General features: G+C 42.7%; 1 protein-coding gene across 2 annotated transcripts in view; it reads left to right on the plus strand.

The window, feature by feature from the left end:
- RAPGEF5 (Rap guanine nucleotide exchange factor 5) overlaps nucleotides 1-23423 on the plus strand; it is a 233107-nt gene that overhangs the window by 45496 nt on the left and 164188 nt on the right. For both annotated transcript variants that reach the window (XM_018047330.1, XM_018047329.1), the window contains exons 4-6: nucleotides 3813-3934; nucleotides 5952-6120; nucleotides 20838-20904. In XM_018047330.1, coding sequence (XP_017902819.1) covers nucleotides 3813-3934; nucleotides 5952-6120; nucleotides 20838-20904 — 358 coding nt within the window. The remainder of the gene's footprint in view (nucleotides 1-3812; nucleotides 3935-5951; nucleotides 6121-20837; nucleotides 20905-23423) is intronic.

Raw genomic sequence — 23423 nt, forward strand, 5'->3', positions numbered from 1 at the left:
GTGCTTTTGTGTATATGGAATTGTGAATCTCTTTAAAAAGCTCCAAGATCACTCTACCCACTTCCTCCCATAACGAATTCAAGCCCCTAAGTCTGAAAATCACTAGCTTAGGGCCCAGGTCAAGTAGTTGCAACAGGCTGGGATAGGAGCTATGAGTATCGTTGCATTACTTCATGTAAAATCTCTATTTTTTTCTTTGATAGATGATAGTATCAACTGTAGACAAGTCTAATTTTGTTTTTTCTTAAAAACGAAAACTGCCTGTGCAAGCATACCTCAGAGATACTGTGGGTTTGGTTCCAGACTACCCCAGGGCAATGAGTAGCACAATAAAGTGGGTCACATGGATTATTGTGTTTCCCCATGCATGTAACAGTTATTATACTGTAGTCTATTAAGTGTGCAATTGCGTTACATCTAAAAATAATATTCGCCCCTTAAGTTAAAAAATACTTTATTGTTAAAACTTGCTAACCATCATTTGAGTCTTCAGCAAGTCATCATCTTTTTGTTAGTGAAGGGTTTGAAATGTTGAGAGAAGTACCAAAAACAGACACACAAAGTGAGCCAATGCCATTGCAAAAGTGGCGCTGATAGACCTGCTACATTCAGCTTGCCGCAAGCCTTCAGTCTGTAAACATAATATCTGTGAAGTACAGCAAAGGAAAGTGCAATAAAACGAGGTCTGCCTATGTCAGTCTTTGGGCCTAGTTGTGAGCAGACTCATAGGATTCATTTTCGCTCCTGTATAAGGCTGTGTATAGGACTGGTCCTTGCTCTCAGTTTTGTTCCTGATTGGATATAGACTGAAAAAGAATTGGAAGATGTACATTAATCAGGTTCATGGAAAAGAACCATCCATCCAAGCAAGAGCATACTTTGAGTTTATTGAGAGTAGAATGTGGCGAGAGTGTGGGTCTATAGTCTAAGGACTGACTAATGCTCTGGGTTTAGAGACAAAGTGCTAATATGATAGCCTAGGCTGAGCCATTTTCATTTGTCTGGTAGGAAATTGAGGCAGAGTACCACATGAGAATTACTTTCACAGTTTTGATATGTTTTCCATTCATTTGGTACTGTAGGAAAAATCATACTACGTTTTTGAGCCTTCATGTAAGTCTCTAAATACCACTGTCCCATTGAATGAGATGAGGGTCTGCCTGTACTGCTATGAACTGATGACTAAAGCTGTAACTGGAGACGGAAAGCGGCCAGGAAAAACCAAGTGTTCACCTTCAGAGATTAGTAAAATTCTTATTTTGCTGTGGCAATCACATTGACCTTGGAGCCATCGCCTCCATATCATAATGTTCCTATCTAGCATTGCTGCATTGGTGAGATCTCTGTGTACTCAGAACAACTTCTGGATTCAGTACAAGACTGAAGATACGTGGGGAGAAGAACTGCTGTGGGTGTTCATACTCCTCCCTTCCAGGCATCTCTGATTTCTCCACCACCCTCCTTCCAGTCCTGTCAATTCAGGGATTTAAAGTGGATCGTTGCTGACCTGGGCCGCAAGTCAAGGAGGTTGTTGGTGAACTGCTGTGGCCGCTCACCTCATTTTGTTTGCTTTGGTGATACTGTTCAGTTGCCAAGTCAGGTGTGACTCTGTGGCCCTGTGGATGGCAGCACATCAGCCTTCCCTGTCCTTCACTATCTCCCAGAGTTTGCACAAACTCATGTCCATTGAGTTGGTGAATTGGTGGTATTAGTGATAGTGTTTATCTTTATCCCAATGATGTTTTCCCTGGTACAAATGGATTTTCGAAAGCGATTTGAAACACAATATGATAAATTGCAGGTGGGGGTAGAAGGAGATTGTGGGCAACTGAAACAGTAGCTTACTCTGAGAGTGGGAGCTTGATTATTAAGTAATACCTACACATGACTGTAGTCATGGCTATACCATGTTTGAGCACATCGACTCAGTCCTGTCCACCATGCTCTCCTCCCCGCCTTCGAGACAGAGCAAGTCTTTCCCGTTGAGAAGGTAGGGCTGGGTCACTGGCCTCGCCTGGCAGCCCATTAGACGTGAGGTCTCTGAGACTGTAGCCAGCCACACTGCACTGGAATCCTCATGTTAACAAGGTCTCCCAGATGACGCCCACTCAACACAGTCATGGGAAGCCCTGCTCTGAGAAACGTCTTCCTGATCACCTGGGAGGAAACAAGCCAGTACGTCTGTCTAGTCACCGTTTGCAATTTGAAAGTTTAGTTTGTTTAGTAAATGTTTTGTTGTATCCTGCCACGTTCCAGGTGGTGTCAAACAGAGAACAGGCTGAGGAGCCATATGTATTGTTCTGAGAATGAAGATTAAGATGATAAAAGTGCTTTACAAGCCCAAAGATGCTGGCTAATTGATAGAGGTGTTGAGGAATTAACACTTTGAGCATTTACTAATGAAAGGTGTCCTGTAGAATTAGAAGTTAATATTGACGGTTTGGTCTAATTGCCTGTTTTGTTGCAATCTGTTTTCTTGTATTGTTTAAAAAAAATCCATTTGACCATTAATCTTTCTTTTGTCTTACTGCTGACCTGCAACTGGATTTGTACAGTTGGTGCAACTTAGAATTGCCTTAATGATCTCAGAGTATCTTTCACATCGTTACCCAAGAAAGTGATATTTTAACTAAAGCTAGAATGGTTCTTCGGATATCTTAGCAGAAATGTTTACTACCTTATTTTTCCATCATCCAAGAAAATAAAGTGTCTCAGGGCATTTCTTCATTCTGTTGGCTACTGGGTGATTTCTAGGTATTTGTGATTATGCCAGTCATAAAACGCAATATTTTTCTGTTCTAGAAATACAAATATATGTTGGCATTTTTTGATCCTTAAAAAATATAGGAGAAAGATAGTCATTTTCATGATGCAGGTGTTTGAAAAGAACATTTTGGTGTGACTTTTTTCATATGGGAGAGTGGGTTTCAATGAAATTTCTGCATAATTAACCTTATTTCAGAAAGTTTTCTTTATTGGGTTTTTCATCTGAGGCTGATAAACAGGGAAAGGTAGGCATGAAAATACTGCTTGTAATACCCAGATTAGGGCATTCTTTGAATACAGCTGTGTATTTTAAGACGGATTATAGAAAGTATTTCTTCAGGTGGTTAGCAGAATCCGTCATCCAGGTTTGTGGGTTTATGATCCAGGCTGCTTGGTGGATTGCTTAGACTATATTAACAGTCAAATTTATTGTTCTTTGAGACAAATATTAGGTTTAATCTCTGTTTGAAAAGTAGAAAACAAAACATTATACCCCTCACTGTGGTGTAACTTTGTCTAATCTTAGAATTATCTTGTTCTCAAAGAGACGAGATAAAAATGTGTAAATGGTTGCACCAAAGTTGATCACCACTTATCTTATCAAGGCAGAAACATTGTCTTTCAGTAAAGGACTGCTAAATATATTCCTTCGTTTATTCAAATGTATGTATTCAGAGGATTTGCTGTGTTCCTGGACTGTTCTGATGTTGGGGTTTAGTCAGGAGTTACATACACATAGTCCCTGTTCTACTGAAAATAATTCTCAAGGGAAGAAAGCAGGTATTACTCATTTGGAAAGATGTATAATTGGTAAATGTTAGGGGATGTAAAGAAAGAGTATAAGAGGATATGATTCTAAGCTTCTGTAAGGAAGTGATATTTGAGCTGAAATCTGAAACATGAATAAGAAGTGCATGTCATTTATTCTTGAGTTGCTTGTCTAAAAAGAACGTGAAAGGGATGGTATTAAATTAAATTTTTTTTTTTTTTTTTTGGCAAATGGGTGGCAACCATGTCTTACTGTGAATGGCTTTGCTTTTGTCTAGGAGAAGCTGCGTCGGGTCAGAACTGGTCGACTGGCTTCTAGAACACTGTCCTTTCGTCCAGTGCAGATCTATGGCCATAGGGGTCTGGCAGCTCCTGCTGGACATGGGGATTCTGTCATCAGGTTAGTATTGCGTGCTCTGAAGGCACAGAATCCTGAAGCTGTTAAGCTGCTCGACCAAAATGTGTTTGATTTTCTAGATGATATTATAATCTAGATGGAAGTTGTTTTTGCTGGTAAATATTTATGTTCTCTTATAAATGAAAGTGACAGGTCATCTTTTGTTATTTCTCATGCCTTTTGGTATTTGCTGATTTATTGACTACAACCTGTAAGAATCTTTCCCTTACCTCATCTCTTATCTAATCAAAATGATGCTTACAATTTTTAAAAAAGATCAATGGACATATTTAGTTGCTCTAAATGTGTGATTTGTCTTGTACTTAGAATAATCATCAGAAACTGACTGTATGAATAGAAGGTGTTTGCCATTTTAATTGTATAAGGAATCAAACACGGTTTATGAAAATTGATCTATGAAATATGATCTATGAAAATACACAGTTTAACTAGAACAGGTGATGTTAACTAGAAAATTGATGTTAACTAGACACTAAAATTGGAGAAGGAAATGGCAGCCCACTCCAGTATTCTTGTCTGCAGAATCTCATGGACAGAGGAGCCTGGCGGTCTACAGTCCATGGGGTCACAAAGAGTCAGATGCCACTGAAGCGACTTAGCACAGACACTAAAATAGATGGTGAATATCTCTTTTCTTTGTTGAGTCCCAGGGAATTGAAGAATTATAAATCAAGCAGCTTGGATTCTTTATTTAGCTCTGCCACACGGGTGCTGGGTCACTGGGAAGCTCTTTTCTTCTCTAGGTTATAAATATTGAAGGTCAGAGAACAAAATAAGGTTCAGAAAGGCATACCCAAGTCCCACTGTGGGAAAGTGGTACAGGTGGGGATGTGGGTGTCATCTTAGTTGGTCACACTTAGCACCTGATTCTCTTATTTAGCAGAGAAGGCAATGGCAACCCACTCCAGTACTCTTGCCTGGAAAATCCCATGGACCGAGGAGCCTGGTGGGCTGCAGTCCATGGGGTCCCTGAGGGTTGGACATGACTGAGCGACTTCACTTTCACTTTTCACTTTCATGCATTGGAGAAGGAAATGGCAACCCAGTCCAGTGTTCTTGCCTGGAGAATCCCAGGGACAGAGGAGCCTGGTGGGCTGCCGTCTCTGGGGTCGCACAGAGTCAGACACGACTGAAGCACCTTAGCAGCAGCAGCTCTTGTTTAGAAAAGCAGTTAACTGCCTTTAAGGATTATAATTATCAGCTTGCTCGTGAGGTTCAGGTTTCTGGTTTGCAAAACATTTTACGTTAATATTTTTAGGAAATGTCTCCGCTTCTTGATTTCTTTTAAAGTAGGGTTTCCCAGCCTTGGTAGTATTGGTATTTTCTGCCAGATGATTCTTAGTTGTCAGGGGCTGTCTTGTAAAAGATAGGATGGTTAGTAGCATCCCTAGCACCCCCTAGTTGTGGCAACTCAGAATGTCACCAGCGTTGTTAAATGTCCTCAGGGTGGGGAACCGTTGCCCCTGGCTGAGAACTGCTGATCTAAAACTTGGCGTAGTTTTGTATTTGTGTACCATTAAAGTAATTAAATGAACTGCTTTGGGACATTAAAAAAAAAGAAAGAAATTTCTTCTACTCCCTTGGAATTGCTATTGATTTCACCTGTCCTTTGAAGCAGAAGAGTTGTAAAATCCACGTGAATGTGCTGGCCAAAGTTTCAAATAATAAAAATAGGTTGGTCAGTAAGTCCTTTTTCATTCAATGCGATCGTGAGCATCGTGACTTAATTATGGTTCTATCCCTAGCTTCTCCCTAGTAATTCCTAGGTCTTTCGATTTATTACTTGGCTTGCTGCTGCTGCTGCTGCTGCTAAGTCGCTTCAGTCGTGTCCGACTCTGTGCGACCCCATTGACGGCAGCCCACCAGGCTCCTCCGTCCCTGGGATTTTCCAGGCGAGAGTACTGGAGCGGGGTGCCAGTGCCTTCTCCATTACTTGTATGCTGACTCTCTAAATAACATACTCTACAGAACTGATCCACACCTTGTTTGTTTCCAACAGTGGACCAGCATTTGTACTTTCAGGACACCTGTGCTTTCTACCAGTTCTCATCTGACGAGTGTAGCTACTTGTACTGTGAGTTTGAGAGAGAAGAGGAGTGGCAGAACGGTGTCAGACTCTTACTGCAGCTCGTGCCTCTCGTTCCCAGTCGAGCTGGCGTCTGTGAACTGTAAGTGGATGCGGTTTTGTTCCGTGGCAAAAGTATTCTCGCTTCGAGAACCATCCCTGTGTCTGGGGACGGTGCTCTGCTTTTTAAGACCATCTCCTTTAAAAAGTAACTGTTTTCTTCCCATTTCTCAGATGTAGGTTCAGAAAGGTAAAATGCTGAAAATTCAGTCCAGCTAATACATGACTGAACTGGTGTTCAAACCCCAGAAGTCCACGCCCCACCAGCTGCACCATACTGCTTCTAATTTAATCACTATATGAGTAGATGATCCAAATTGGGAATAAACTTGATTTAGCTGAACTTGGAATAAAATAATAACCGGCATCTAATTCTCTAGCTAAGTCATGACTTTCCTAAGAAAAAGCTCAACAGACATTTCTGCAAATAATCCAGAAGCAACATTTGGCAAATTAAAACCCATGAGTCATTATCACATGAAGACGCCGAGTCACTATATGATTAAAATGAATTAAAATGAATTCATTAGAAGAGGTTTGGGCACAGGACTTGAGTCATGATATGATGAATCTGACATGCCTTTGTTTATGCACAGCATTCGTGACAAGCTTATTTTAGTATAATCAATTGCAGATTAAAATTTTTAGTTAGTAACTTTTGTATATTCTGTTTCTAGAATACATTGAGATTAGAGGGCAAGTGGTATTATCCTTGCTTCATGGGTAAGATAAATAGGTTCATAGCAAAGATGAATTACTCTAGTTTAAAAAAACACAGTATTGAACAGTTAATACAGGCTTTTAGAAAAGAGAGAAGTGTCAGAAGAAGACACTAGTAGGTTGACTGTAGAGAATGCCCTTTGCTACATGCTTTATGTTTGTTATTTCATCTTCAGATGAGTTGTGTAAAACAGTTTCTATTATTTTAAAGTGAGGAAACTGAGGCATACAGATCAGGTAACCTATCTAAGGTCACACACGTGGTGTGTGGCGTGTCCCATGTCTGTCTGGCTCTCACACCTGTGCTTTTAACACCTGCTAGAGTGTGTGCCTAGGAGTTATGGGGGTCATCCTTGCTTCCCTTCTGAGATGTGATAATCAGAAGCTATAAACATGTTAGACTGACTCTGAAATGGTTATGAATTCAGTGCCCCTGGCACCACCACTGTTCATAGAGGACCTTGCCATGGTAAAGCAAATTCAAATAGAACGCATCATTCGACTAAGTACGGAAAAAGTTCCTTAATGTAATATGCTTTTAACATAGGCCAGAAGTTTCCCAGGAAAAGTCAAGGAGCATTTCAATAAATTTTAAAAAGCTTTCTAAGAAAGAGTCGCATTAAGCTAGAGGTGGCTGTGACTTCCTGTGACTCCATAGACTGGCATTCTCTGGCAGCTCTGCTTAACCATTTCCTGTCCTGAACTTGGAAGTGTGTGCAGTCCTGATGGGTGTGCCCAGAGTGATGGGGGCATGAGGGGGTCTGCAGTCAACTTGCAAGCAGTCCTCATGGCTAGCTCCACTCCTTTCTCCCCTACTGAGGAGGCAGATTGGAATGCCAGTGAGAGGACCTTGTTACAGGGAAACCCTAAGTCTGCTGCAGGTTCTAAAAATGAGCCTATTTGAAAAAGTCTGGTTCCTGATATTAACTGCATATTACTTGCAGTCTCCTGTCGCTCCAGTCGCCGTGCGCAGTGCCATGCCCGTGGAGCTGACAGTCGCCGTAGCGTGCCCTGCCAGCACATTCTTTTCCCCTTGATGTGATCGAGTACATTTGGGAGTGGTAGTTCCTCTGGGAAAATCGGCAGCGGGGAGCTATAGACCTGTTTAATCCCATATTATAAGTACAAACTATGAAAAGATAAAATTGCTAAACCTACTGCAAGTCTCTTCTGGAGAGAATATATCTTTTTCTTTGTTTGTTTCTCTGTACTTGAGTTATAAGCAAACTTCTAAGCTCTGGTAAAATGTTTTGGGCCAGATTTTTTAATCTAATCAAAAATTAGGTTATCCAGACTTGGAATCAACTGTGGTCAGAGAAAAGGAAGGTGTCCAGGGGACATCATCCTCTTCCAGTTAGGTTGCCACAGCCCTTCCTAAGGTCCAGTGCATATGATCCCATCATAACTTCTGCTCCAGTGTGGTGATCTCCATTCACCGTAGCCTGAATCCCACAGCTGTTTATTCCCTCGTGTCCTTGTGAAGGTCTGCTCTTTCCTTGTCTGGTTGGGTTCTTCCCACCCCTCAAGGGGGAGCCCAAGTCCTGCCTTGACTGCAGAGCTTCCGTGATGTCTGCAGTCTGTGGCAGCCTGTGGAGTGCAGTGTGTGTGTCAGTCGCTCGGTCGTGTCCGACTCTCTGCGACTCCATGGACTGTGGCCCACCATGCCCGCTCTGGAATTCTCCAGGCAGGAATACTGGAGTGGGTTGCCATGCCCTTCTCCAGGGGGTCTTCTCGACCCAGGGATCGAAGCTGAGTCTCCCACATTGTAAGCAGATTCATTCATTCATTGTTACCATCTGAGCCAACAGGGAAGCCCTCACTTTTAGTAATTTACTGCTCTTGCTGTTTGTATGAAAAATTTTTTTTCCATTCCTCTATGTCATTCTTAGTCCTATGGTATCCATTCCACTATATTATCCATGCATTTTTACCCATTCTAATGAAATGCCCTCTAAAGTCCTCTTGACTCATTAACTTACACTGTCTGTTTGCAAGCTGAAAACCCAGTTGTATGGTTCTTTTAATAACCTTTTCGATATCTGAAGGCTGCAAAGTTCTGCCTGTACAGTTCCACACTGGGGTTCCTGTATTTGCTGTCTTCTCTTTAATCCCTTTAACACTGTGAGGAAACTGCCTCCTGTCCCTATGTAAATACAATTCTTTTCTTTAAGGATGCGTTTAAGAAAAAAAAAAAGAAATAGATTTTTTTTCCATTTAAAATAAAATGTTTAAATCTGGAAGGAAAATGGAACTATTGCAGGTTCTTAGGCGAATGTGAAGAAACAAAATTCATCTTCTATACAAAATAATTTTTACATCTAAGCTGAGTAGATCATTTGAAAGAAGTGAGTGCATTGGTCGTTAAGGGTAATCTCTGGAGGAAGAAGGAACAATTGTGGTAACTTATTCAAAATGACGGAGGAGGCAATGGCACCCCACTCAAGTACTCTTGCCTGGGAAATCCCTTGGACAGAGGAGCCTGGGGGCTGCAGTCCGTGGAGTCGCTATGAGTTGGACATGACTGAGCAACTTCACTTTCACTTTCCACTTCCATGCATTGGAGAAGGAAATGGCAGCCCACTCCAGTGTTCTTGCCTGGAGATTCCCAGGGATGAAGGAGCCCGGTGGGCTGTCGTCTATGGGCTCGCACAGAGTCGGACACGACTGAAGCGACCTAGCAGCAGCAGCAGCAGCAGCATTCAAACTGAAAGCCAAATCAAGTCATCCAGAATGTGTTTTTTTCTAACTCTTTTTCCTTGGTGTGGGAGGAGGAGAAGTGGGGGGTACGGGGTCAGGAATACTGAACTTGCAGTGCGGGGAAAGGCAGCCTAATAATTCCTTCAGGACGAGTAAGACATGTTTCTCTCTTAACACTGACTCGGATGATTTAGGCTGTGTGGGAACTTGGCTGTCTTCATTCAACCACCTGTGTTACAGCCCTCCCAGCTTGCCCAGGGGTGGGAGTGGTGGTGCTCTGAATAACTGAGTCTGTGAACCTTGATACATAAAACTGTATTCTGCCAATTACAGGGCAGTTAACATTTACGCTGCTGTTAAAAGAGCCATAGAGGATTGCTAAAATTTAACTCATGCTGCACTCAGTCAGGTAAAGAAAAATGTAAATGTAACTTTATTTTTCTCTAAGCGGCAATGGCACCCCACTCCAGTACTCTTGCCTGGAAAATCCCATGGATGGAGGAGCCTGGTAGGCTGCAGTCCATGGGGTCACCAAGAGTCGGACATGACTGAGTGACTTCACTTTCGCTTTTCACTTTCATGCATTGGAGAAGGAAATGGCAACCCACTCCAGTGTTCTTGCCTGGAGAATCCCAGAGACGGGGGAGCCTGGTGGGCTGCCGTCTATGGGGTCGCACAGAGTCGGACACAACTGAAGTGACTTAGCAGCAGCAGCAGCAAGCGGTCCGTTGTTGGCTGTCCACATGAGTCCTGTCCTGCTGGATCACCAGAAAGAAGGAAAAGAAAAGCCCCATTATTTTAGCCTCATCGAGTAAAATTTTCTAGTAAGGGAATTTAAAAATTTCTTTGGTTAGCTCCTGACCATAGCTTGCTAAAATGGTTGTCCCTCTGTGCCCTCTCCTTGCTCTTCAGCAAGATAGCCTTTCGGGACATGGTGGGTGGTGTGGGCCCCTGACCCTGGGCTCTCTTGTCAGGGTGGCCCTTTCCCATGCCCACTGATCTTTCCTAGTGACCCTGGAGTGTAACTGGGGTGAGCTGTTACTGTGGAGCCAGGGCCTGGCATCATTGGGTCCATCTCTCTGGGCTTGATCCGCGCCCCGTGGTCCTGGCCAACGTGCCCTCCTGGATGTGTGCTGGCATTCTGGTGCTGCTGAGGCCCGCAGACCTGCATTCATTCACCTGCCCTCTGCTCTCTCTCCCTGATCTTCCTCTCTCCTGTTAAAAAATGATGCCTGTTCATTGTTGTTCCTGTTAAAGAGCAGAGCACTTAACTGGATGGCACCTTTGGTTCCTCACTAACTGCCTGTAAGGAAAGCTCAGCCCAGTGGGGTAAGAGGATTTTGTTGACATTCATGACTCCATGCTTTAAATAGGAAAGCAGACGGGTGGGAAGTCAAGAAGATGGGTGGCATGTTGAGACAATACAAGGCAGCTGGTTCGTCTAGAGCAGTAGGTCAAAACCAGTGGAACTCAGAACCTTAGAGGGGTGGGGAGCAGGCTCAGATTGGTTACAGGGGTCTGAAAATATACAGGGAAGCCAAGCATTATCTTTGTATTGAATAAAGAGAATGACTTAACTGTGTATAGGTGCTGCTGAAATAAGTACAATTTACTTGAATTCACAGTAACATTTTGGTCATATATTTGCTCAGCAGAAGTTATGTGTCTTTGATCTATTTCTCTGTTAAAGGGGACCCCCCATTCTAGTGAAATGGGCTTCCCAGGTGGTTCAGTGGTAAAGAATCTGCCTACCGTGCAGGAGCCACAGGAGATGTCAGTTCGACCCCTGGGTCAAAAAGATCCCCTGAAGAAGGGAATGGCAACCCAGTCCAGCATTCTTGCCTGGAGAATGCCACGGACAGAGGAGTCTGGTGAGCTATAGTCCATGGGGTCACAAACAGTCAGACACAACTGAGCAACTGAGTACACAACTACTTAAAAATGGAAAACAAATGGCTTGGCCTACCCTACCCTAGCAGTGGCAATAATAATAAAATAGCAGTAATAGTTAACACTTAAATGCACTTACCACATTCTGAGCATTTTACACGTGATTCATTTAATGCTGACAACAGTAGTTTGGAGCTGTTCTGATTTTACAGATGAGGAACTATTAATATCGTGTAACTTGAGAGGGCAGGCATCTGTACTTGGTAGCAGCAACGTGAACTGAAGGCAGAAAGTGAACCACGGTTTGCAACCATAATACCTTAAAAATTAAACGGTTATAACCTGAGACTACTGAATCAAGGTTGGGATAGAGAGATAAGACACAGGTATCAGTATTTTTTTTCAACAAGAGGCTGAGGCACACTGAGGTTGAAATCTGCTGTTCTATGATGTTGGTCCTACAGAAAGAGCTCCGTCAAGTGATAGGGAATGTGAAGGTTAATTAAATCACAGTCTCAAAATACTACATAAAGAAGCCAGATTAATTTTATCAGGACATAAAGATTTTATTGAGCATCATACCTGTCATGCTTGGCTGACACTTCTGAAATTCTGTAAATTTAGCTTCATAGACATTTATATCTGGAAAGGGATTTTCTGGATAACTGAATTTGCTTCTCTTAGTTTTCAGGTAAGGAAAAGGGACAGGAAATAGTCTCAGAAAAGACACCCCCTTGTCACAAACACTCTCCACTGAGTGGCTTACTTAACAACATTTACTGACCATCAGGTTTGTGTTAATAACTGTGCCAAAGCCTTATAAGATATGTGACTACATATAGGTAGGTAATGGAAGGCCGTTTATGAGACCAGTGTTATTATGACAAAGTTAAGAAAAGGAAACTGAGTGTAAACATAAAAACTATAACAAATATTACTGGCAATATATAAAAATGATAATGCATCATAAAATGATATTTATCCCAGGAATATGAGGGTGATTCAACATCTAAAAATCAATCAATGTAATCCACCGGATCCAGTCCAAAAAAGAAAGCTGAAAATACGTGACAAACTCTGCAGATGCATGAAAGCATTTTTAAAAATTCAACATTCACGATAAAAATTTTCAGAAAACTAAGAATGTAAGGGAATTTCTTCAATCTGGTGTAACCTTACATAAAACATATAGCTCATGTCATACTTAACAGTAAAAGACTGAATCCTTCTCCACTCAGATTGGGAACAAGGCTGATGTATTGCCTCTTATCACTGTTTCCAACATGAGCCAGTGCAATAAGGCCAGACAAAGAAGGAAAAAGTATATGGATTAGAAGGAAAAAAGTAAAGCCATCTTTCTTTGCAGATGACCTAATTATAAACATAAATTATATATATAGAAGATTCTAAGGAATCCACAAGAAACCCACTAGACCTAATAAATGGTTTAGCAAGATCACAGGCTATAAGATCAATGTACAGAATGACATTTCTCTGTACTGGCACAAAAAAAGAACCTGTGAAATGATTAGGTGCAAGTCTAGGAGTGTGCAAGTGGTGTATATCACACACTTCATAAGCCTGATTGTAAAAAATCAGGAATTAAATAAGTAGAGGATCTATTCATGTTCATGGATTGGAAAATTCAATATTGTTTAGATATTACTTCTCCCCATATTGACTAATCACTTCGGCCATCATCTCCTGACCTGTTGCCCTCACTATACCTGCATAATATAAAACCCATGTTTGGAATCATTGACCTCTAAACATGGAGTGTCTGGAGCTCAGTCTTCTTTTTTTTGCTGTCTCTCCGGATGCACCGTCACTTAGTCATATTTTTAACATCAGCTCCACAGTGATGACTTCCATAATTCAGATCCTTGTCTTCTCTGAGAACTTTATTATACAATAATAATAACACCACCAACTTCTGCATCACCTCTGCCCCCTTTATTCTCCTTATCCTGCCTAACTTGACCTTTTTTGACATGTTTAAGCACCATGAGAAATTCATTGGCATCCTTAATTTCTGAGATGGTGCTAGATTAACACCTTCTAACTGGAAAGATCAACTTCAAGTCTGCCATTCCTGCATCCCAAAACTTCACTTTGTATCCTTGACTTTTCCTGATTAGGTGCTCATTTTATTATCCTTGGAGAGGACGAAATACTGGATGAGTAAACAAACCTTTTTTGAGTACCTCTCAAAAAATTTTTCATGATGAAACTTGACATAAGGTTTGTATTAGGGTCATAGGTGAAGAAAAATTTCCATTTATCACTAAGTTGTTTGTATAAAAAATGCTGTGAAATCAGCTGGTCTCAGTTTTTGTTATTACTCATCACTCCCTCTCCTAAGGAAATACTAAGTCCTCCAAAATTTCCATTGTTTACAGATAAGGCTTACTCCAGGTGTGTAAACAGACTGCTTATCTCTATCTGAGTACATCAGTTTAGGAATAGTACAGGAATTTTAACAAAAATTAAACTTTTAGGCTTGCTTGGGCCAGCATTTGAAATGTAGCTGTTTAATTAAATAGTAACCATTAGTTCTCAAATCTTCAATGTGAAATGTGAAAAAGAGATATCAGTAATATTTTATTCAGTTTTAAATGAATGTGTAACTATATACCCTGGACCCATAATGAAAGCTGTCGCATTCACAACTTTCTCCTGTTTGGTAAATTTCCTCTATAAGCATAACTAGTAGCCTGATACTGTGAGAAGTCACCTTCTCTTAAGAAGTTTGAACAGGTATTTTTATTCATGATATTAGTGATCTCAAAAAAATAAAATCCAATTCTCATATACCTCCTACCCGCTTTTTCTTTTTGTCATAGGAATTTGCTTTGTTAAGCAAAATAAGCGTATCTGGTTATAGGTGTTATGGGAAGGCCTAGGCGGGAAGTACCTGAGTGTCAGATATCCTCTTGGGGTCTGTAGGTGTCGGATGTGGTAGAGATTGACTCTGTGCCCCTTGAAGAAGTTTCTGTTGTGGTGTCGAGGACTTAGTGGCAATGGTTTCTTAGGGAAACAACTTTAAATCTGGCCCAGGAAACATTTCTGGGGGGGAGGGAACAGGTCCCTAACGCTTTTCCTTGCCTGACACTCACTAAGGATGGAGTGGACTCCGGCTTGTCCAGGGGAAGGTCGATTCTGGCGTTGTCACCTGACCTGTCATTTCTTCCTGAAGTGCTGGAGACAAGTCCCTTCTGCTCCAGACCCTCTTTGCTGCCTGGACTGCGGGTCTCAATTCCCGCTTGCTCAGTTCCTCCCCGTCTGTTGGTGTTCTCCTTACTTTTGCTTCCGTCCTGGACGTGCCCTGACTGTCTTGGCCTTGGCTTTGCCTCTTGCCGTTTCCCACTTCCCTGTGCTGGTCATTCTGCCAGGTTCCAGGGCCACTCCTTTTCCATCAGAACCTCACCTGGGATATCACTTCTCCCAAGACACCTCTGAATCACAGATCAGGCTAAGTGACTGTTGCTTGTGTTGGCAGAATATTTCAAAGATGGATGTTTCTAAGCCCAGTAAATAGTTTGTAGGTTGTTTTTTTTTTTCATATATGTGTGTGCCGTGCATCTTCTGTTTGTTATGGGATCATGTTTGAAAGAGTCCTGTATAGTTTGTCTTGGTTCTGGTTTGTTCCATGCCCTGGAATTTCACCAGCCTCTCGCTGGGGTTGCCTGAGATTCATGCTAAAAACTGGCTTTTTGTCAGTTCCTTCCAAACAGGGTGGGGCAGCAGCAGCTTGGCTCGGGGTGGGAGGCAGGGACAGGCCTGCCCCAATTCCCCAGGAACACACCCTCTTCCTGACAGAACTCTGACTTGGAGACAGATGTGTTCCCCACCTTCATTAAGTCCCAAGCTAGATTATCTGTTTCCCCATCTATTTGCCATGAACTGATGGGACTGGATGCCATGATCTTCATTTTTTGAATGTTGAGATTTAAGCTAGGTTTTTCACCCACCTCTTTCACTTTTATCAAGAAGTTCTTTAGTTCATCTTTGCTTTCTTCCTTAAGGGTGGTGTCATCTGCATATCTGAGGTTATTGATATTTCTCCCAGCAGTCTTGATTCCAGCTTGTGTTTCATCCAGCTCGGCATTTCACATGATGTACTCTGCATATAAGCAGGGTGACAATATACAGCCTTGACGTACTCCTTTTCCTATTTGGAACCAGTCTGTTGTTCCATGTCGAGTTCTAACTGTTGCTTCCTGACCTGCATATAGGTTTCTCAAGAGACAGGTCAGGTGGTCTGGTATTCCCATCTCTTTAACAATTTTCCACTCTTTGTTATGATCCACACAGTCAAAGGCTTTAGTGTAGTCAATGAAACAGAGTAGATGTTTTTCTGGAATTCTGTTGCTTTTTCTATGATCCAACAGATGTTGGCCATTTGATCTCTGGTTCCTCTGCCTTTACTAAATCCAGCTGGAACTTCTTGGTTCACATACTGTTGAAGCCTAGCTTGAAAGATTTTGAGCATTACCTTGCTAGCGTGTGGTAGCACGCAGTAATGTGGTAGTTTGGCACTTTGGCATTGCCTTTCTTTGGGATTGGAATAAAAATTGACCTTTTCCAGTTCTGTGGCCACTGCTGAGTTTTCCATATTTTCTGGCATATTGAGTGCAGCACTTTCATAGCATCATCTTTTAGGATTTGAAATAGCTTAGCTGGAATTCCATCACCTCCACTAGCTTTGTTTGTAGTGATGGTTCCTAAGGCCCACTTGACTTAGCACTCCAAAATGTCTGGCTCTAGGTGAGTGATCACATCATCATGGTTATCTGGGTCATTAAGGTCTTTTTTGTATAGTTCTTCTGTGTATTCTTGCCACCTCTTCTTAATATCTTCTCCCCTGTTAGGTCCATTACCTAACAGAAACCTAAAGGTTTCTGTCTTTTATTGGGCCCATCTTTGCATGAAATGTTCCCTTGGTATCTCTAATTTTCTTGAAGAGATCTCTAGTCTTTCCCATTGTCTTATTTTCCTCTATTTCTTTGCATTGTCCACTGAGGAAGGCTTTCTTATCTTCCCTTGATATTCTTTGGAGGTCTGTAACCAGGAACAAAACAGGCAGAAATATCTATTCCCATGTCCAGGAGGGAAGTACAATTTCATAAGTAAACAGATTGATTTCAGTTAACAGTGGAAGACTTTACACAGATAAAGTAGGAAGTGAGCGATAGAGTGATGGGTCAGGAAAAGGCCTCTCCAAGAGGTTGATGTGAGGGAAGAGGCAATGTGCAGTGTGGGTGGAAGTGTTGTAGGGCTGGGGACAGTCAGGGCAAGGCCCAGGACAAGAACACTGAAGGCAGGGCCAGAGAGACCAAAATAGAGTAAAGAGAGCAAAAGACGGCAGCGCTCTAGAGACTTTGGCTTTATTCCGAGGATGATGGGGAGTCATTTGAGGATTTTGAGCAGAGGAAGACCATGATCTGACTTCCATGTCAGCAAGACCACTCTGGCTCTAGGTGAGCGATCTTGTGGCCAGGGCAGCGGTGGTCGGAGCAGAGGTGGTGAGAAGTGTTCCAAAGTGAGAGATGCCTCGAAGGCGGAGCTGATAGGATTTGGGGATGGATACAGTGAAGAGACCATAAGGAAGGGGGGCGGGGATCAAAGGTGACTTCTAACTAGAAGGGTGGAGTTGTCTGTAATTAAGGTGGAGAAGCCTGTAGAGAGGTAGGGGTTTGTTTTGTTTTTAGTGCAGATTGAGTGGAATGATAACGTGTCCTGTTTGATGGTTGGAGGGACAAGGGTAGAGGTGCACTGGCTTTTGCCATTCCTGTGTCCTTACGACAGCATCCTTAGACATTGCAGACCTCTCAGACTTACAGAGACATCTGCCCAGAGCACTGTAGTTGTAGTCACTAAGTCACGTTCGAGTCTTTGCAATGCCATGGACTGCAGCATACCAGGCTTCCCCGTTTTCACTATCTCCTGCAGTTTGCTCACGCTCATGTCCATTGAGTCAGTGTTGCCACCTAACCGTCTCTTCCTCTGCTGCTCCCTTTGTTCCCTCCAGTCTTTCCCAGCAGCAGCGTCTTTTTCAGTGAGTCAGCTTTTCACATCAGATAGCCAAAGTATTGGAGCTTCAGCTTTAGCCTCAGTCCTTCAGTGAATATTCAGGGTTGATTTCCATTGTATATATGTACTGCAACAACTTAATCTGTTCATCTGTCACTGGCCATCTAGGTTGCTTCCGTGTCCTCTTGCTACCTCTTGTTAATCTCTTCGGCTTCTGTTAGGTCCTTTATCGTGCTCATCCTTGCATGTAATGTTCCCTTGATATCTCCAGTTTTCTTGAAGAGATCGCTGGTCTTTCCCATTGTGTTGCAGTGCCCAGAGCACTAAGACTCAGCACTTCCCTTGGAGGATCATGGGGTCAGGCTTGCACTGTTGCCAGACAGAGGCCTTGACAAATGGCCTTAGGAAATCATAAAAGGCACTCCAGTTGGGCCAGAGCTTCCTGCTGGCACAGATCCTCAGGGATGGGTCTTCCTTCCCGGGGTCACTTCCTTTTCTCTTTCTTTCATCACCTCGCTACTGCCATTACTGCTGAGTCCAACCAGGGTTTCTCTGTTGCCCGTTCTCTCCAGAGTGTCTCTCTTCCTCCCTTGCTTACTGAGCAGCACAGCCCCCTGAAGATGCAAGGACAGCCTTCCCTCTGTATCTGTGGGGGACTGCTCCCGGGACCTCCATGGATATTACAATCCATGGATGCCTGAGTTGCATGTATAAAATGGTGTGCTATGTGTTACAGGTGGTTCTTTCTTTAATCTCCCATACCGCTTCTGTTTTGTCATCTGTTTTGATCTGATATGTGAGAACTTTATCATCACTGGGTTGCACAAATGGGTATTTACATCATAAAATAATCAGATTTTATCTTATTTTACAAAAATACACTTACGAGGGAAAAGGAGTCTGGTGTTTCTGGGCCTTTTGGCATCGAGCTGGGCAGGGATGCTAGTGGTGAGGAGGGAAGCTGAGTGGGGGAGCATCGTCCTTCTCTCTTTTGTCCCCCCCTCTTATGCTCCCCACTGTTTGCCTGCCTCCCATGTCACTCCTCTGCACCAGGTGCCAGCAGGGTGGACCTGGGGCTCCTTAGCAGACAGGAAGTCTTCAAAATTCTCAGGTAGGCAGTGGGAGAGTCCCTAAAGCTGTGGGTCTGGAGAAGAGCAGGACCAGATCGGAGTTGTAGAAGGAGAACCCTGGCATCGACAGATCAGATACTGGAGGAGAAGCAGAGACAAGCTGGTTAGAAGCTGATTAAAGTATGTTATGGAGGTGAGAGCCTCCCAGAAAGGCTTGTGGGGAAGAAAGCAGGAAAGCAGAGCGGAGGAGGATGTGGTGATGGAAAGAGGAGGAACGCCCATAGGGTGACGTGAAGCCGAGTGGTGAGGGGCGCTGGAGTACCGCTGAGGGCAGGAGACAGGAGAAGGTCACTGGAAGTTATGTCGAGTCTGAGGGCCTCGTAAGATCCCATGTGAGTGAAAACAGTGTTCTGAGATTGCCCCCTGAGCCATGCTGAAGGCAGCTGGAAGCACAGGGTGAGCTCAGGGAAGATTCAAGGGCTAGAGAAAGCCTTGAGAGCTCTGGGTGTAGATTGTGGTGATTGAGGGGATAAAAACGGGGCATGAGCTGGAGGACGGCACTCAGGAGACCGTCACTCTGTCTCTCTCAGATGTGCTTCCTTGGGAAACGTTTCTGCCAGGGGTATGTTTTGTGCTGGAAGCATGATGAAATATAGTTTTGCTTGAACAGAGATGAAATTATTTGTCACTGAACTTGGCAACAGCTTGGCTGTTGCTCATTGCACAGCCCCCATCAGTCACATGCGCTAGAGCTTCCCTTGGAGTTTTGAGTTCCTTTCGGCAGTTTGTTGAAAATGCATTCACAACAGAATCTGTGTCAATGGGGAATACGTCATGCACATGAACTCATGCTTCAGGTGTCTGCTGAGGGCTGAGCAAGAGGTGGCACCACCAGCTGCTCTGCACTGCAGACACCGATGGGGCCTTGAAATCCTTGGTGGTGCTCTTGTGTCTAACGTTCTCAGCTCCTAATTTCCTCTCAGATCTGTTCTGCCACCCCAGCATAATCTTATAAACCTGCTTTGGTGGCTTAGGCTATAAGGGGTTCCAGTCTCTTCTCAGTGTAACTTCATGTGTATGGAAACCTTGTAAGTAGATCGTTTTAATAATAAAGCTTATTGTTTGAAATGTTCATTATCAAGGTCATGTTTCAGAGACTGTGCTGCACCAAGAATTAAGTTTTTGGGCAACAGGCCTGCTCTGCTCCATACCTGTGACATGCCATTCTTGTAAAGGTGGTAGTTTGTAATTCATTCCTCTGACCTGAAGGGTGGAACTTTTTCCTTTGAAAGGGTTTGTAACTTTTACAGAAACTGGAAGCCAGTGCCAGCACTGATCCGACTCCTTTTCCTTTCTCCAAGAGCCTCTTCCTAGTTCTCTTAGGAGCCAGGAGAAACCCTTCTGCCCCGCAAGGCTTGTGCTCATGCTGGCCCACTGCAGTTTCTGAGATTGAAATCCATTAGTGGACTGCAGGGCTATGGTGCTACTCTGCAGAGCAATTACCACCAACCCCCTCCCAGTCCACAGAAGGTGCTGAAAGGAATTGCTTGTGGAAATAGATCTGGGAGACAATTACATACATTCAGTTGGCGTTAGTCAGTGTTTTTCCCTTTGACCAGGTCAGGAGAAAGAAATGTAATTTTTATAAGGTTTGTTTGAAGTAGGTTTTATGTGTTAGCAATGTACATTTGTGTGGTGAAAAATATTTCATGAATTACATTAGAAAGGTGATTTTTATAAACAAACTGATATCACACTGTGTAAATGTTGTTTGTCTCCTTAGTTATTTAACATATGCATAATTTTCTTCTCAACTGGGCTGTGGTCTCATAAAAAAGAGCAAAGTGCTCCTGCTATTGGGATCCATATAATTCCTGTCACAGGACAAGGCTTATAACAGACTATTTCCTAATAAATTTGTTTGTCGGCTAGAACTCAGATATAGTAGAAAATTCATGTTTCATATTTTCAGAATCTGGATTTGATTTAGACTGACCAGGAATTTCAACACTTACCCCATTCTATTCGCCCTCTGCTTATTCTCTGTTCATACCCATGTTAGTGAATTTAGCATGTCAGGATTATTCTTCGATTCATTTGGAGAGCATTAACAGTCCTCAAGGTTTAATTGATGTGTGGGAAAGAGGTTCTTGCTGATTGATTTTGAAGGAATCGTTGGGCTGCCTCAAGTTGTGTTCCTACGGTATTATTGTCACCATGTTGCTCACGTAGGTTACTTTCACTAACGTATGAAGCAATAATGCTGTTCTTTACCCTGTATTCCCCATAACTCAGTGAATAGATTTGAGCAGCCAAAGCTAAAGTGTAATTTATTCTTTGTTTTTCAAAGATCTCATCAGAAAATTGAAGACTCAGAAGAGAGCAGTGATGAAATTCTTGCCCGTCTAACATCTGCGGTAAGGCCATGCGATTTCCCTGCCCAGGAGTGCAGAAATAATGAGGGGTCTTGGAAGGGAGGCACTGTGGGTAGTGATGTAGAGAGACGCTTGCCCTGTGGCTGCTCATCACTGTGGGAGGCCCAAGTCAGGGCGAAAGGAGACAGTGGCATTAACTTGCTCTGCTCTCAGGCAGCCTCTCTGCAAGATTACAGATACCGTTGATGGAAAGTTCCTGGAACCTTAAAGAAGGACTTTAAAAAAAAATACTGTATAACTTAACCTAGGGGAAGCTGTGACCTACTGCACGATGGAGAAAGGACTGTATGTTTCATTAGGAAAAAAAAGATCACCTCAGCCAACAGAAGATCAGTTCTTCAGTTTTTAATGTACTGGATTACAGCATTTTTATTATGTCTTTTAAAGCCATTAATTAGAGTTAGTAATTAACCTGCTGGTTGAGGGAAAGCTTCTCCCCTTCTTCCCAAAAGAAGCTGGCCATGATTGCTAATCATTAAACTCTGGTTGTTGACAGGCTGTAGCAATCCTATCTCACAAAATCTAGCCTTCCCAAAGCTTCTTGAGTGCTTCTTTAACTGTATTGAAAAAATGGTGCTTGCTGAAAATCATGCTGGATTGGGTTATGTATGTGAAATGAAACTGATCTTGTATAGTTTCACACCCCAAGTTTTGGCATTTGGGCACAGCTTGAAAGTTAAAAGTTGTCTTTCCTACTCTTCTAGAAGGTAGCTTAGAATGTCATTTAGAAGGTAGCTTAGAAAAGTAATTTTTGGCTAAATATAGTGATGAGTAGTATAAAACTTCACATGCAATGGAATCTTGACAGCATGTTAATAATATATATTTAACATGACCTTTGCAATTTAAAGGGCTTCCCTAGTGGCTCAGATAGTAAAGAATCTGCCAGTAATGAGGAGACCAGGGTTTGATCCCTGGGTCGGGAAGATCCCCAGGAGAAGGGAATGGCAATGCACTCCAGTATTCTTGCCTGAGAAATCCCATGGACAGAGAAGCCTGGCAGGCTACAGGCCGTGAGGTTGCAAAGAATGGGACACAACTGAGTGGCTAACACTTCACTTCACTTGCAGTTTAAAACATTGACCAAAGAGGAGTACCTGTGGGTTGCAAAGTCATTAATAGCCATCTGTTTAAAAAAACCCACTCACTATGTACCAAATACTGTGTTAAACATTGTGTGTTTGTATGTGTGTGTATACATTACACTTCACTACAGCCTTGTGAAATAGGTGGCGTTATCTCTGTTTTATAGACATGAAAGCTGCTAGAGGTTAAGTAACTTGCTCAAGGTCACCCATCTAAAAATGATCAGAGCCAGGATCTAAACTCAGAATTTTCTGCTTCTTAGTCATATTCTCCTAATCACTGGGCCTCATTTTTAAAATAATGTAATATAGTAGGTAGGTTTCAGAAGCAGTGAATATGTAAGATGTTCTTACAGCCATACCAGGAAGACAGGCACATTAAAAAGCTAGCTTATAAAACAACTGATAGCTGAGCACCAGCAATCATAGTGTATGATAGTAAATCCAAGAACAGTGACAGAGAGCTTGGTTGAAGAGACTGGACTTGGATCAGCATTGAAAGCGGTCAGGCTGTGAGCAGGTGCAGGATGTGTACTCTAGCTGTGGGATTTAATAAAGAAAAGTAAAATACTTTTTAAACAACAGATTAACATGATGTAGACATTTAAGACTGGAGAAGGCAATGGCACCCCACTCCAGTACTTTTGCCTGGAAAATCCCATGGACAGAGGAGCCTGGTAGGCTGCAGTCCATGGGATCGCTGAGGGTCGGACACTACTGAGCGACTTCACTTTCGCTTTTCACTTTCATGCATTGGAAAAGGAAATGGCAACCCACTCCGGCGTTCTTGCCTTGAGAATCCCAGGGATGGGAGAGTCTGGTGGGCTGCCATCTGGGGTCGCACAGAGTCAGACACGACTGAAGTGACTTAGTAGTACTTAGTAGTAGACATTTAAGAAAGAAGATGAGTTGGATGAAAATGTAGTTTGAGAGGCTGATGAAAACCTAGTTTCTGGTGGTTTTTTGGGAAACCACAAGAAAAAGGAGCATAAAAAATTGTCTAAAAATCAGTAGGACTAGGTAAATGTAGAGGAGGAGTCAAGTAACCAAAGCTGTGAACTTAATGGAAAAGTGATGAAACTCTTAGGAAGTCGAGTGAAATATATGGAAGGAGAGATGACATAATTTTGGACATGCTGAGTTTGAGGACATGAGGGTGTAAAAATATTCGGGAAGCACCTGGAGACGCGAATCTGGAACTCAGAAAGGTCAGGCCTGGAGTTATGGAACCAGTCCAGGTTGTTGATTGAGGAGCAGAGTGGAAGATGCAGTCTTGGGCAGCATAAGATAAGAGGGAGGGAGGGAGATGAGGCTTAAAACTCAACATTTTAAAAACTGAAATCATGGCATTTAGTCCCATCACTTCATGGCAAATAGATGGGGAAAAAATGGAAACAGTGACAGATTTTATTTTCT

The sequence above is a fragment of the Capra hircus genome, chromosome 4, assembly GCF_001704415.2.
Source record: "Capra hircus breed San Clemente chromosome 4, ASM170441v1, whole genome shotgun sequence".
NCBI lineage: Eukaryota > Metazoa > Chordata > Mammalia > Artiodactyla > Bovidae > Capra > Capra hircus.